The sequence below is a fragment of the Sparus aurata genome, chromosome 8 (genome assembly GCF_900880675.1).
Source record: "Sparus aurata chromosome 8, fSpaAur1.1, whole genome shotgun sequence".
Lineage (NCBI taxonomy): Eukaryota > Metazoa > Chordata > Actinopteri > Spariformes > Sparidae > Sparus > Sparus aurata.
This window is the reverse complement of record NC_044194.1, coordinates 9,243,188-9,257,687: the sequence shown is the minus strand read 5'-3', so window position 1 is coordinate 9,257,687 and position 14,500 is coordinate 9,243,188. Positions and strand designations below refer to the sequence as shown.

Below are 14,500 nucleotides of genomic sequence, written 5' to 3'. Positions count from 1 at the left end.
AGTCTTGTAACTTTGCAGATGTAAAAAGTAAAAAGATAACAGAACAAGCGATGACGAATCTGTTTCTTTCTCCAACGTACTTTTTAGATGTTCTTGGTGTCCAACGGAGGCAAGTTCATGAAGAAGACCCTTATAGGAGAAGCCTACATCTGGCTGGATAAGGTGGACATGAGGAAGAGAGTGGTCAGCTGGCACAAGCTGTTCGTCAGCTCCACTCAGACCAACCCCTGAGCACCACACCAAGCGTCAGATCAACGAAAGGTGAAGCCAGAATGTTTCTAGTTCAGAGCGCTGGGTTTGACAAAAAGATGAATGAGAGAAAAAAGAAACCAAGAAGAGGAAAATAAAAGATCCATTTAATTCCTCCATTCTTCCTTTACTTCCTCAGTTCATGGGTTATAAAGAAGGAGGGAATCATGTGCTAATATCACGACAACTGTATCAGTCCAAAACTGCCAGCACACATGTCCACCTCCTCCCATGTCGAGTCTCCGCTGGCTGTAGACTTTGCTCGTAGGATGCAAAACATGCGGGCACTTAAACAGACTTAGCAGCAATATGGCTTTGAGAGCAGTGATGTCTTTCTCACCATAGTCACGATTCCATCATCACACATAAGACTTTTTTTGGTGCTGTGCAACTGAGCTAACATATCCGTCAGAGGGAAAGATGATAAAAAAAAACAATGAATTTGACTTTTGATCACAGAATCATCTCCCGAATTATCATTGTGTTTTCTTTGTTGTAATGCCCAGATGATGGTTGTGACGTGCGTGGACATAAGTGGTCTTGAAATATGTTATGATGAAGGGAATGCAAAATGTTGTTTTTTTTATTTTATTTTGTATGATAGTCTTTCAGTTTCATGTAAAAATGGAGAAAAAAAAACATATTTAAAAATAACAGAAGCCTATTTAGAAACAGAGTCAGCGGGTTGACTTTTGCTATGAGATGAAGATAACATGTACAGCACTTCAGATTGTAGATATCACACATGCAGATTATAGAGCATATCAGAGAATCACATTGTACAGTGTGATGTTTATATAATATACAAAGATATCAGATGCAGAATATATCTAAATATACAGTATAAGAGTTCTCTTGTCACAATATATGATAAAAATATAGACATATGATCTCTAGATCGAGGCTGTGGGTGGCGCACTGACAATCCAGTAGGCTACTTTAGTCTATGGTGTAGGCTGTTACGTGAATGTGGACCTATGCGAGCTCACGGGAAGCAGCTCCATTCGGTCCTCTGATCACACCGACGCACCACTAGATACTCAACAGGGCTGTGATAGATTACAATTCGGTCGAGGTCATCATCCAGTGGCACGCCATCGCGTATTTACAATAAAAAAACGACACAGCATTTCATGTTTTGGAAGTCCAGCACACATGCTGTATTTGAATGTTACAAGCCAACAGCGGAGGATGACAAGAGTTCATATCCGTGTCACGTGTGCAACATTTTACTACAAGGCTGCTGTAGTCAGGCAGAGCAAACGCTGATATTTATTTCTGTGTTGTCCACCAATGTCGGGATGGACGTGTAATTCACACGAGTTGTGTCAAAAAACCACACCTAGATCTGCAACTGTCATCGTATTAGTATGGCAGCTCTGCTTTCTGTGTATTAGCGAAACCCGCCCCCGTCTGCGTTTTACCTTAAAACATTTTTCAAACTGAAGAGAAAAAAAAAAACATTCTTTCCAGTCATATGTCAAGGTTCCCTGTGTGTGTCTGGCTGTGCTGTAAAAACTCACTATGCTGTTTTGTGTCAGTGACTCCCGTTGCAACACAGTGAACCAGCCTCTTTCACTGCCCGTGACCAAAACTCTCACTCAGGCCCACCGGGGTTCAGTCATATTTACAGTAAGTCAGAAGAGCTAATGTGGAGCAGGCGACCCGTGCATTCATCCTGTCATGTTTTGCCACAACGTCCATGGAATAATAAAAGACAAAGTTGCAACACCCTCAGACTTACTGTCAGTGTGTGGAGGCATATCACAGGGCTGATGCAATTTTTGTAAGAATGAAATAGAACTGAGGAGAGACAACAAACAAACTTAGAACAAGATGTCACTTAAATCTTCTAGCAAATGATAACAAAAGAGAGGATATAATAAGAAAGAGAACATGGTTGATTTTTTTCAGATAATTATTTTGCTGTGCCAATTTTGTTTGTTTTTGTTTTGTTTTTTAATTCCAGACCCATTGGTTCTTAATTCTATGCAACATAGATGTGTTTGATAAATGTTATATCTGTGAACACATTGTCTAAAAAAAAGAAATAATGTCTTATAGAAAAAATAACTTTAATTTGTACATCATTGAAAAGGAACTATTAACGATATTGATTTTTTACTGATTTTAATATAAATTGATGTTAACAGCTGTTGGCATCCACATAGAGCTTGTGCACTTTATTATCACATCGTTGATTTCCTCGTCCCATTTTGACTGACTTGCAAGATTATGTGTTTTGTGTTTTTGCACTGAAATGAATTGAATCATGGTGTACGTGGTGGCAGAAAAAAAATATTGTGGTGTGCATTTTGTATCTATGTGGCAAAAGAAAAAAAAAACATGCAGACACGATGGGGTTCCTGAACACAATGCACAATCTGGGGAGAGATTACCTTACTTCGTCCTGCTCATAGTCTACTTAACAGTCTGTGTACAAAGTACAGTAAATAAGACATATTCCCCCCCATTGCTCAGTCATGACTGTTTAACCCCCTCGTGTTTCATTAGACTTTCCCCCAAGCTACTGTTTGTTCAGATCAGCTGTTGCCTGTAATTGTGAAAAAAAACAAAACATCCATTTGTTGTCGTTTCTGAGGGGTGTGAATGTGAATCGAGTCCTTTGACATGTGTACATAAGGTGTTTATTTTCTACAAAAGACTGAATGTTTTTATTGTCTGAAGTTTGAGCATGTGAGTGTTGGAAAAGAAAAAATAACCACAAAAGACTTACTGTACAGCAATGCGTGTCTATAATTGTATAAGGGGAGTTGACTGTGTAATCAAAACATTTGCTGTCAACCGATGACTATCTGTGCAACCACGTCCCGTATACGGCAGAAACAACACAAAGGGAAAAAAAATCTATTCGACTTCGATAGTTGTCTGAGACTTTATGTTCTGGATGTTGCATGTTCTGTTGATGGTCCGTCAGTATATTTTGCCTACAGATTATGTTTAAAAAAAAACAAAAAACAGAATATGTATAGATTTATCTGTATGCTGACTGTAAAGAAATATGCTTGTACAATTGTCTTGTTTTTCACTCAGTGTAAAAACAACAAATCTAATGTTATGGTTTTGTGGTTGTACACAGGATGTGTTGAGATATTATGCAAATTGTGCTGTAAAAAAAATCAGCTGTTTCCCCCCCCCGAGTCTAAAGAATAAATATTAAGAAGAGCTATATTACACATGCAGAGCTTGGCGTGGTTTTGTCTTGGATCGTAGAATAGAAAGTTTGAAGAACGTACACAACTCTTGTTTTTGTACATTAGGATTCAACTTTTTTTTTTCCCAGTAATAAGTGAACAGGCATCTTGACTTTACAATGTAAAAAAAACAAAACAAGCAGTCTGGTAGAGTGTCATATTTAATGAAACCACCAGGTGGTGCCAAAGCTTTAATTATTAAGGATGAATCTATAGTAAACAAGTAACAACACTTGAGTCCTTATTTTTTGAGTAGTTTTATTATAATGTATTAATAAAGCTTGTCAAGGCCAAGTGCAGTTCATATATATATTAACAGGGTGACAGACAGACATCTGCTGGTTTGCAGTGCCCCTGTGCTGAATATCAATATTTCTGACATTAACATTTATACATTAACAACATGATGTACTCTCAGCAATATAGTACAAGATTTGTTTGTCCTGGTCCAATCTTATCTTTGAACCTTTCTGGGGTGAAGTTATCCTCTATATCAGCCTTAAAGACTAAACATTCTGCGTCCAAGATTGCGCTTCGTCACGGACGTCACTCCTCCTACAACAGCTCCATGCTCGGTCATGCCGTTGATGCTTTATTTAGCCGTGATGTGAAGTCACGGTCAGACTGAGACTGGGCTGATTTCTGGTTCTCAATGACGCGGGTTGATAAGAGCACAAGAACAACACTCTTAATAGTGATGAATAATGATGATAAATCTTTGCTTTTTTATTGGGAAATGCCAACACAACCCTCAGATTACTTATATACACTGACTGAAATGAGGCTGATATGACAAATAAAGAATGGATCAATATAAATTACGGATCAGCCAAAGACCAAGAAATATGTGTGGGTGTGAGTCCTTGAAACCTCGGCTAGAGCTGGCTCGGTCAGAGCCAGATCAACTTAAATATGACCAAACAAACGTAAGTATTAAAATACAATTGCTTGCTGGAAGGATGCCAAAGGACATAGGAACTTAATACATAATGCATGAACAACAGCGCTCTTAAAAGCATCATACATTGCAGGCATGTGAATGAGAGGCAGGACATGATTCCCCCATTTAGAAGCTAGATGCTGCTGGTGGTAAAAATATTGCAAGTTCATGCACAATGATAATGACAGAATCACAAAATTTGGGTAATATCATCATCCACATTCCGGTTCTTGGATGCAAAGTGACTCCCAGGCCAATGCATATAATAATTTAAATTCTGACACGTTTATATATACATTATGTGTAGTCACATGATTATGTACTACATGTATTACTACAACCTGTGTGACATATTTTAATATATTTTAGTAATAACTGTGACATTTTTACGAATTATAATGCTGTTATTGTGCCCACACACGATCTGCTTGAATGTAATACAGACACATGAATAAATCTAGGTTTGAAAAAAGAAATAGTGTCAGTGTGTGTGTCTGGTTTATAGCAGCATTCTTTCACAGCGACCGATTGTTGTGATTTTCATGAATTACCTCCAGATGGCAGTGTCCTCGCTCATATAAACGACACCATCACTGTGCAGTAAGACGGATCTGTAAGTGGCAGTGTGTTAACATTACCATCAGTGTAAGAGACTGCTGTCTACAGGTGGTTGCTTCTTTTGAGGTCAGGATTACACTGTTAGGATGATATTTAAAAAAAGCATATTGTGTAGCCATGAATATGTCTAAAAACAGTTTTGTTTGTATTTTTTAAATTTCACTGTTGATCATGATCACTATAGGACAGACTGTGTCATCAGTGTTACGCAGTATGTAAAGTCAAACTGTTTCCTTTTTGTCCAAGTGAAACGAATAATGAAACAGATGGTAACTTGAGTCATGTAACCATATGGACTATGAATAATATTTGTGTTGTCTGGTGTCTCAGGCTGTAGACAGAGATACACTGTTTGCCCGGGTCTGTCTGACAGATGCCATTAGTTTTTATTCAGGGTCTTTCACTAATATCCAGAGATGCAGCAGGCTGAGCATTAGTCTGACACCTCCTCCTATTTGAAATGTAGTACAAGATGTTCCTGATTAATAAATAATAAAAATAAAAATACTGAATGGGGATCCTCTCTGCTCTGCTCTGCTCTTGGCTGTTATGCTATTATGTTCCTCCACCCCAAACAACACCTCCGGCTCTCACCGTTCACTTTACTTCTCTCCATACCGTCCGCAGGTTGCATTTGCTTCCTCTGCTGGGGGAGATGAGTGTGAGAGAGGTGTAGCGGGGGGACACGACTAGTGCAGAGGGTGATTGGACGTTGGTGGGGGTGAAGGGGATGAGAGTGGAGAGTGGAAGAACCGATGGGGGGAAGAGGAGCAACAGTGCAGCAGAGTGAGAGAGCGCGGGGGGGAAGTTGTGGATGGGAGAGACAAAGAGAGAAAGGGTGAGGGGATGGAGGAGGGGAGGGTGAGAGGACAGGAGAGATGGTGTGTGGTTGCCAGGCAACGATTGATAACCAAATCCCCAAGCATCCTGCCTGTGCTGCCCTGCCCTCCCTGCAGGCCTGAATTACACACACAAACGCACACACACCCACACACACACACAAACAAGCATGCACAGACACGCACACACACACACACACACACACACACACAGAGACAGAGTAGCTTTATATTCTGGCTGTGTTATTCAATTATTCAATAAATTAAAAGTGTTGATGCTCGTTAAATTCAAACTGATGACAAAAACTGATTGTTAGATACCGCAGCGGTGCAGCAGCTCCTACATATTCTCTGTATCATATTTATACATTCCTGTTAGGATGCGCAGCACATAGCCACAGATTCAATCTTATAAAACAGGTATGTGATTGATGGCAGCGAGATTTATTGGGCTTTTACCCCACTTTGCTCATAAGATTTTACACCATATGTGTGTGGAATCAATACATCTGTCACACTGATTCCCATGTGGGACAGCCCTACCCTCTGCTCGCTTGCCACTCAATGCAACCAGTGTGACTGATAGCGGAGTGGCAAAGATTGTGCTATCAAAGCTTGTAAATTCTCCCATCCATCCCTCCAGGTTGTAGGGATTGAAGGGTTGCGGGGCATTTTAAAGAGGCCAACCCCTCACATCTGTATTCAGTGTGCGTGCCCTCGTGTGTGTGTGTGTGTGTGTGTGTGTGTGTGTGTGTGGTACCTGTGGTCAGACCCTCCTTTGAGCAGGTGTTTCTTTATAGTGAGGTTAAAAAAAAAAAAAAAAAGAACCCAATTTGGAATTCCAATATGGAGGGCTGTAAACCTAAATGGAAGGGGATAAATGTGCGTTTCAGACCCCAAAATATGACAGCTTCTGTTGGAATATCTCGTTTTTTTTTTAAATGTTCTGTGAGAATTGATAACAATAAAACTGTCACATCTTCGAGAAAATGGGGATAGATTGTAAACCGCCCCAGATGAAGTCACGCAGAGTATCTGATTACAAGATGAAACTGAGCATATGTGATTTTTCTCTCCCTAGATTGGAAAAGGTGGGGGGGGACATCTGGGAGAGAGAGAGGACGAGAGACAGAGAGAGAGAGAGAGGGAGAGAGAGAGGGAGAGAGAGAGTGAGAGAGAGAGAGGAAGAGAGACAGAGAGAGAGAGAGAGAGGGAGAGAGAGGAAGAGAGACAGAGAGAGAGAGAGTGAGAGAGAGAGAGGAAGAGAGACAGAGAGAGAGAGAGAGGGAGAGAGAGAGGAAGAGAGACAGATAGACAGAGAGAGAGAGAGAGAGGGAGAGAGAGAGGGAGAGGCAGAGAGGGAGTGTGAGAGAGGGAGAGAGAGAGAGAGAGAGAGTGAAATCTCCAGCTCCAGTACCTGTTACAGAGCTGGATGGCCGGGTGATCAGATTAGAGGCGTCAGGGTTCGTTAATCTGCGGGGGAGCGACAGACTGCCACTCACGCAGCTCCCGCACACCGCTCCCATTCATCGGCGGCGAACGGGGGAAGCAGGAGCGCATTTGGTGGTTTGACGCGCGTCGGGGAGTTCCCCCCCCCCCCCTTGTGTTTCCTTTTTTTTTTTTGTTTCTTCTTTTTTTTTTTTTACAATGGATACCTGCAGAGTGCGAGTCTGGCTGTTTCTGCTCCTCCTGGCATGGCAGGACTGGTCTTTGGCATCGCAGTTCCCGACACAGCTCATGTAAGTATAAACCCTTCTCTAATCCAATCTGCGGCGCTAAATGTGCAGGCGCCCCTTCGTTTCAGGAACAATTAAGGTGTGCGCGGCTGGTACAGTAGTAGTGTACGTGCGCGTCCAGGGGTGTGAGAGAGGGAGCGGGGCGGGCAGGTTGGTTCATTCACGCACCAGTGGTCATCTTGAGGAAGACACGCTTGGGGAGGAGGGGGGTGGTGGTGGACAGTAGTTGAGCCTCTTCCTCTCTGGCTGCTCGCCTCCTCCAGGCGGTGATTAATGTTGCCTCCCTCCTATAATCATCAGTTTGGACGTCCGTGCGCCGTGACAGCTCCTTTATGAAGTTGTGGAGGAGTTACAACCCCGGTCCTCTCCCTCTTCCTCTCCCTCTTCCTCTCCCTCTATGCGAGATGACAAAAGTTGCACCTCGTCTGCGGCTCTTACGAGTTTGGAGTTTAGTCATCCCTCCTGTAATCACAGATGATATGTCGAGGCAGCCCTGTTGTTATTCTGCACGATGACGGCGGTCACCACTCGCTCTCAAAGCATTTGCATGGCGCGCACCGGAGAGACACCCTGCAGCAATTAACGCCCGGCCAGACATGTTGTGACTACATAAATGTGAAGTGCATTCAAGTCACAGATGGAAAACCAGCAATAAACAGCAACAGACACAACATGAACAGCGTTAGAGGATTCTTATCTACTCATCCATCACCCCTTTGTGATCAGTGACATGATCAGTCATGTTTAGACTTTCTGTTGTTTGCACCCTATTTACATTTTGATCAGAGATTAATGCAGCTGGCCACAAATCAATTCCCTTTTTTATCGATTTGAAAAGGACATCTCTTGAGGTCAGTTATCTCTTAAACAAGAGAGACAAAGTGGCAGCCTAGAGTATACATATATATATATATATATATATATATATATATATATATATATATATATATATATTAATCACATATAGTTGTTCAGTTTCCCATGGCTGTCCCTGTTCAACTCTATTTACCTGTATGTCACTTTTGTTTGACTTTTACTTGAACTGGAAGTTGTGTCATCAAACCAGAACATTGGCAACTGAAAATATACGTCAGAAAAATTGCAAATGCCTCTCAGGCGTCATTCTACAGTTCCACACTGGTATTCTTCTTCAAAGGTAAATACACCGATTGTTCTGTTCCTGCTGTAGACTGGACCACCTTAGCCGACAATCTCCTTTTTTTCTGGCTACCCTTCAGCATACACACAATTAGCGACCGAGCAAATATCTGTATTTTTGCAGCCTTGAGCTGAAAGCACAGAAGAACCACTCATCAGCCAACATCCCTTTGTGCTGAATCTATTGCAGCGGTTTTCAAACCTTTTGTGCCCGAGGCTCACCGAAGGGCGAGGCAAAGTCTCAAGACACACTTGTCTTTTTTTATTTTTTTTATCTATTAAAGCCGAATGAGATCTGACAAACAGCTATATGACTCATGAAATATGTAACAACAAAATGATTCAGTGATTCATTCGGAGCTTGGAGCAGGCAAAATTAAAAAAGAGGTGAACTGCTATGCCATCCATTCCTCCCCTTGTTATCCTCCTTCACGCCTGCTGTCAATCACGGCCTTTTGATGTGTCACACTCTAATAATTCCCACCATCTGACAGTTGTGTGAACGGTGAAACACTGGGGTTCCCTGGAAGGTTTTCAAAGGTGTTTTTTGGTTGGGTACAGAATTTGCCTCTGTGTTAGGAAGTGACGGTGACGAAGTAGTAAACTAAAATCTCACTCACTCTCATTGTGTAGATGTGTATTGCAGTAATAACATATGTGGTTGTAACAGGCAACCAGATCTGTTGGATTCTCAGGGTGAATCTGTGAATGAGTGACTGATTTAGTGCATGAATAGTCTCTCTCTTCTCGGCTGTCTATTTACAAAATGCAGCCATCGTCGTGCAGGTGGAATGGGTCGACATTGTGTATACAATTAAACATAAAACAAAACAATACTTGACAACTATGCTGTTTAACCACATTGCTCGTGTGCTGTTTAGGTGATGAGGATTTCAGATCCTGAGGGTGGGCGTCCACCATCTTTGTCTCAGGTAAACTTGTAGAGATCGCGGTCCTTAATGTCCTCTTACTTTTGTTTCAAAACTTCACGTAACCTCATTGACTAGCTGATCAGTGCTACATTAATATATCTACAGAGCGAAGTGACTTTTCGGGTAAAATACTGTAAAGAGTACGACGCCGAGCAGCTTGAGAACCATCTTTAATGCTTTAATGTTGTGTTTTAATGGTGCAAATGGAAAAACTCATATGTTATTCCAAGTCTTTTGACCAGAACGCCCATCTCGAGTACAGCTTCATACTTTCTTTAGGCTGCAGCATGGAGACCTCAAATGTTTCTTTCGGATTCTATTGCTAAAAAGAGAAGAAAAGAAAAGAAAAAAAAACTCTCACAGGCCGCATCGTTCAATCTAATTTCAGATTGCGCCCGAAGCTGACTGACAGGCAGCCTTAGGTCTGCTATGTTCACCACTCAGTATCGCCATCTTCATATTTGCATGGCCTCTCTTATTTTTTAGGATGGTTGCTGAATTCAGTTTCCATCAGAAGCACGAGGAGTGGCGGAGGGCTCCTCTTTTTAAATTCTCTGCCGGAAAAAAAAAACATTTGCAGTCTGGATCACCAAATAATCCATCGTGTACCTCTCTGTTGCAGTGCGAGCAAACAAATATATCTTACTAATGTGGTATAGCAAGCACAAAATAGATATACACGATTTGATCCAGAGCCATTGCCACATGTCTGTCTGCATGAGTTGGAGCCGCTTTAGGGACATGAGAGGAAAACATCTCAACATGGCTCCTAAGAAAAGGTATTTTTGTTTTTTTTTTAGCAGGATGATGAGATGCAATTGAGCGTTTGAACACAGACATAAACTGAATAAAATTCAATTAACTCCAGTCATCGAGTGCTTTTTCTCCTGGGTAACACTAATCAAATGGGTAGAGAGAAAAACTACTGATTATTTAAAGGTGGTTTTTGCAAACTGTAATCAGCTGATTTCATGAGGCTTTTTCTAACTAATGAGCTGTGTGGTTTCACGTAAATATCCTGTAGATTATACATTTTGTGCCCCCTTAATATAGCATTTCAAGCAACAAAAAGCTCATGTGCCGTGTGTGTTTTTTGGCACAACAGTCCAAAACCCAAAGGCTCTTAGTTTTCTATCATTAATGACAAAGAAAAGCAAACAAATCCTCACATTTAAGAAGCGCGAACCAGCAGTTTTTTTTGCCACTTTTGCTTGAAAGATGACTCACCCGATGAGTCATATATCAAAAACACTTGCCAATTACTTTTTAGTCCTTCAATTAAACGATTGATCAACGAATCATTGCGGCTCTAGTTGTTAGTTTGTTTTGATCAAGGCTGAGGGTGCTGGTATGGACAGCGCTTGATCTAAAAAGAAAAAAACCCTCAGCTTTATATAAAAGGACTTCTGGGCCAGGATGAAGAAGGCAGGATTGGCCGCTTGGGTGTCAGTGTATAGGCTACGGAGTGTGAGCAGAGCACCGCGGGTTGTTTTTGGTGCACTACAGTTGGTGTTCCCATGCCTCATTCGGCTTTGCTGTCTGGACTGGTCCGCTTCTGTCTTTGCCTCCGTAATGATGTGTAATTAGACTCTAGTTTAACACAGTCGCCAACCGAGATACACACTACGGGCCAGCTCATTACTCTCCCTAGTTCCAAAGTGGTGGTACCACAACATCTGTCTCTCTCTTTCTTGTGTTGTCTCCCCGCCTCTCTTTCTGTTTTGCTCTCATTTGCTCTTCCTGTGTCTGAAAAACAATGTAGGGCAGTGTCTGACCCAGTTGCCATTTGTATGTGCGTTTGTGTGCGTGTGTGTGTGTGTGTGTTTAATTATCCAGCGTTGTACCAGCGGCTGCAGTAATCAAAGCCCAGCAACCAGAGCAGAAACATTTTGCTACCTCAGCTCCACAACAATGACTCCATTACTGTTTAACCAGCTCTGAATTGCCATGTTATTCCAGCCACTGGGAAGAGCTCGCATTAAACTCTACTCGTGATGACAGTGCGATGGTGATAAGATTATAAGCATCGCCGGCATTACCCACTTTGTATCCGTATGGACGGAGCTGAATCCAGATACATTACTTACGATTGCGGGGGGAGAACCCGACATCGCACATCAACCATGATGGGTTGAGTGCGGGGCTTCACCTAATGGCATTCAAGAAGCACTGCCGTTAAAGCTAGGTTGGGACCTCAAGGGGACGGTTGAAAAATGCATGATTTAAGGACGAGGAATTAATGTGCAGAGATTTTCCAGGCCTATGGATAATACAATTGGCCGTTAAAAGCCAATTTACCAGAGGGATCTGACTGCAAATATTCATATAAAGCAACAGGCGGACGACTTTAGGGACTGGTAGCATAACTTTGTGTTTTATGGCCCTTTACTGTGTATAATGAGCCGAGTGAGCACTTTGCAGTCACGACTTTCTTTGTGCGCGGATTGCAGTGTTTACAGATACACACACACACACACACACACACACACACACACACACACACACACACACACACACACACAAAGCAAATATGAAATCAAGGGGTTCAGTTTTGTGATAATTAGGCTGAGTTATTCTGCAGATGAGACGATTTTATGAAGCCTTCCAGAACGACAAAATATTCTAAATAGGCTTTCCAAAAAAAACGTCATCCATATTGGACTTGCAGACGAACAAGTACCCACATACTGCACCACAGCCTGGGCCGTCTCATCCGTTTAGCAGCACCTGGGAGTTTTTTTGTGATATAGATTTACACTGGTAGCAGTAGACTGCACAGAAGTTAAACGCGGCAGAGAGACGGCCCTCCGCTTTTCTGAATGTCAAGGCCCTGGAAGTACGAACACACACACGCGCACACAGACAGAGACACACACTCACACCCATAAACTCTAACTCACAATTGACTTGTCAGCGCTTCAGGCTTTTGAGAGCTTAGGGGTCCAAGGTCCACTAAAATACCTCACAATCAGTTCGCTGTTGGTAGATCTGGGGACAAAGGAAAGGGTGGAGGGTGGGAGGAGAGGCGAGGATCAAGATGAAGAGAATCTACGAGGAGAGAAGGGAGTGAGAATGAGGCGAGGAGAGGATCATAGAGAATTTGGTGCTTGCATGCTCACATAAAAAGGTATGTGACTGGCTGTGTTGCATCAGATGCAAACATACAGTATTGGTATTTCTGGCAGAATAAGAGAAAGGTAACACACTAAGCATTAGTATGATACACCATATACAATGATAACAAAAGAAAAGGTATCGCAAAATAGATGCAAGTGCAAGTACGAGCAGTATTAGAGCGCACAAAGATGAAGCGTCACATCAGGCCCAATTAGTCACAAGTGGAAAATAGCGGCAATTAAAATTTCACCACAAAGCCCTTTTGAATAGCTGCTCTGAAGCTTTTGATCGTATCACACAATCCTTAAGTCAACATGAGAAGTCCTCAGAAGAAGAGGGAACCTGAACATCATGGCAACTGAGCACGATCCACCCACTGATGAAGACATGTGTGATATGATCAAGAGCTCCAGAGCGGCTACTGAATGGAACTCTGTAGTGATGTTGTTGCTGTTTCAAGCTTTCAACTAGTTGTGTAAAACCTGTGTATGAGTCCTTTTTGTTTTCATTCACTAGTCATTGATTTGTATGCTAGTTTTATATGGTAAACAGTCGCCTCCATCCGAATTTTCTGCCAAAACATGGGAAGACAAGTTGACTACCTGCTGGGGCTCAGCATCGAGACATTATTCTAAATCACGTTATATTAGGTTATTCGCCACGAATGCAATGGCCCGTCGATTAAAGTGAAGGGGGTCCGCCCTGGAGTCAGCAGCAACTTCAATGCAAGCTCACTTGCAGTAGACGGATCTTTAAAGTAGACTAGCTATGCTCAATTGAGTGACAAATTCTCTCCAATTCCCCCCCTCAAAAAAAAGGCTCCTTTTTGCTGCCAGGCCTGGGAGATGTCACGGTTGAATCCCAGCGCCACCACATTAAAAGTGCACGGCAGCAATTTCGTACTACATTTCCATAAAGTGGAGGAGTTGTCCTGACTTTTAGTTGCTAGTTTGGGACAGGCTCCAGAAACACTCCCAATCCAAACTCTTCTCATTATCCAACTCATTAGTCCCTCCGCGTTTGGTTAAAACACCCACATCTCCCAAACTCCACGCTTCAGTTTGAAACACATGGCGACTTTGTCCGAGCCGCCACAGCTGGTCGAGGCAGATATTAAGTTTGTCACTGGTCTGTCATTATCGGTGAATATGCTGCCAACACGTAAATAACTGAAATATAGGAACACAAAAGATACATCTGAGTTAATTAAGGAAATGTCTCCATTATGTATGTTTGTCTGCCGTAGATATACGACACGTTTGTTTTTTTTATTTTGCAGTTAGGGATCCCTGTCAATAGCATTATCAGACAATTCTGCACTCCTGTTTCTCCAGTGTTTCAGAGCTGGATTAGCAGAGTGAGAAACAGCTCTCGTGCTGCTTTTATGGCTGTGGATCACCTGTTTGCCAGCACCTGGTCATCCAGCAGCTCATCTGGTTCTTTTGCATCCGCTGCCAGCTGAAAGATGAGTAGCGGAACAACACCATTTGGTGGGTCCAACTCGCTGTAACATACAAGCAGTAGACATCTATGTTAGCTTTCATCCTCGCACTCATGAAGTGCTGCCAAGCCTCAGTCCGCAGCGTTGTCCACAACCCCCTAAACCATCTGGCATCGGGAATTAAGAGACAGCAGCTGAATCATGGCTGACCCTGCTCTGATACCTCCACCTACCCTCTCTTTTCCTAAAAAAATT

The 14,500-nt window shown here is 42.3% G+C and overlaps 2 protein-coding genes across 11 annotated transcripts in view; both read left to right on the top strand.

The window, feature by feature from the left end:
• Window positions 1–3,448, top strand: part of pclob (piccolo presynaptic cytomatrix protein b) — a 63,210-nt gene extending 59,762 nt beyond the window's left edge. For all 6 annotated transcript variants that reach the window (XM_030426013.1, XM_030426017.1, XM_030426016.1 and 3 more), the window contains one exon: window positions 88–3,448. In XM_030426013.1, the coding sequence (XP_030281873.1) occupies window positions 88–231 (144 nt within the window). In that variant the 3' untranslated portion in view covers window positions 232–3,448. The remainder of the gene's footprint in view (window positions 1–87) is intronic.
• A 3,722-nt stretch (window positions 3,449–7,170) lies between these two features.
• LOC115586402 (voltage-dependent calcium channel subunit alpha-2/delta-1) overlaps window positions 7,171–14,500 on the top strand; it is a 72,449-nt gene continuing 65,119 nt past the window's right edge. For all 5 annotated transcript variants that reach the window (XM_030425418.1, XM_030425419.1, XM_030425417.1 and 2 more), the window contains exon 1: window positions 7,171–7,600. In XM_030425418.1, the coding sequence (XP_030281278.1) occupies window positions 7,509–7,600 (92 nt within the window). In that variant the 5' untranslated portion in view covers window positions 7,171–7,508. The remainder of the gene's footprint in view (window positions 7,601–14,500) is intronic.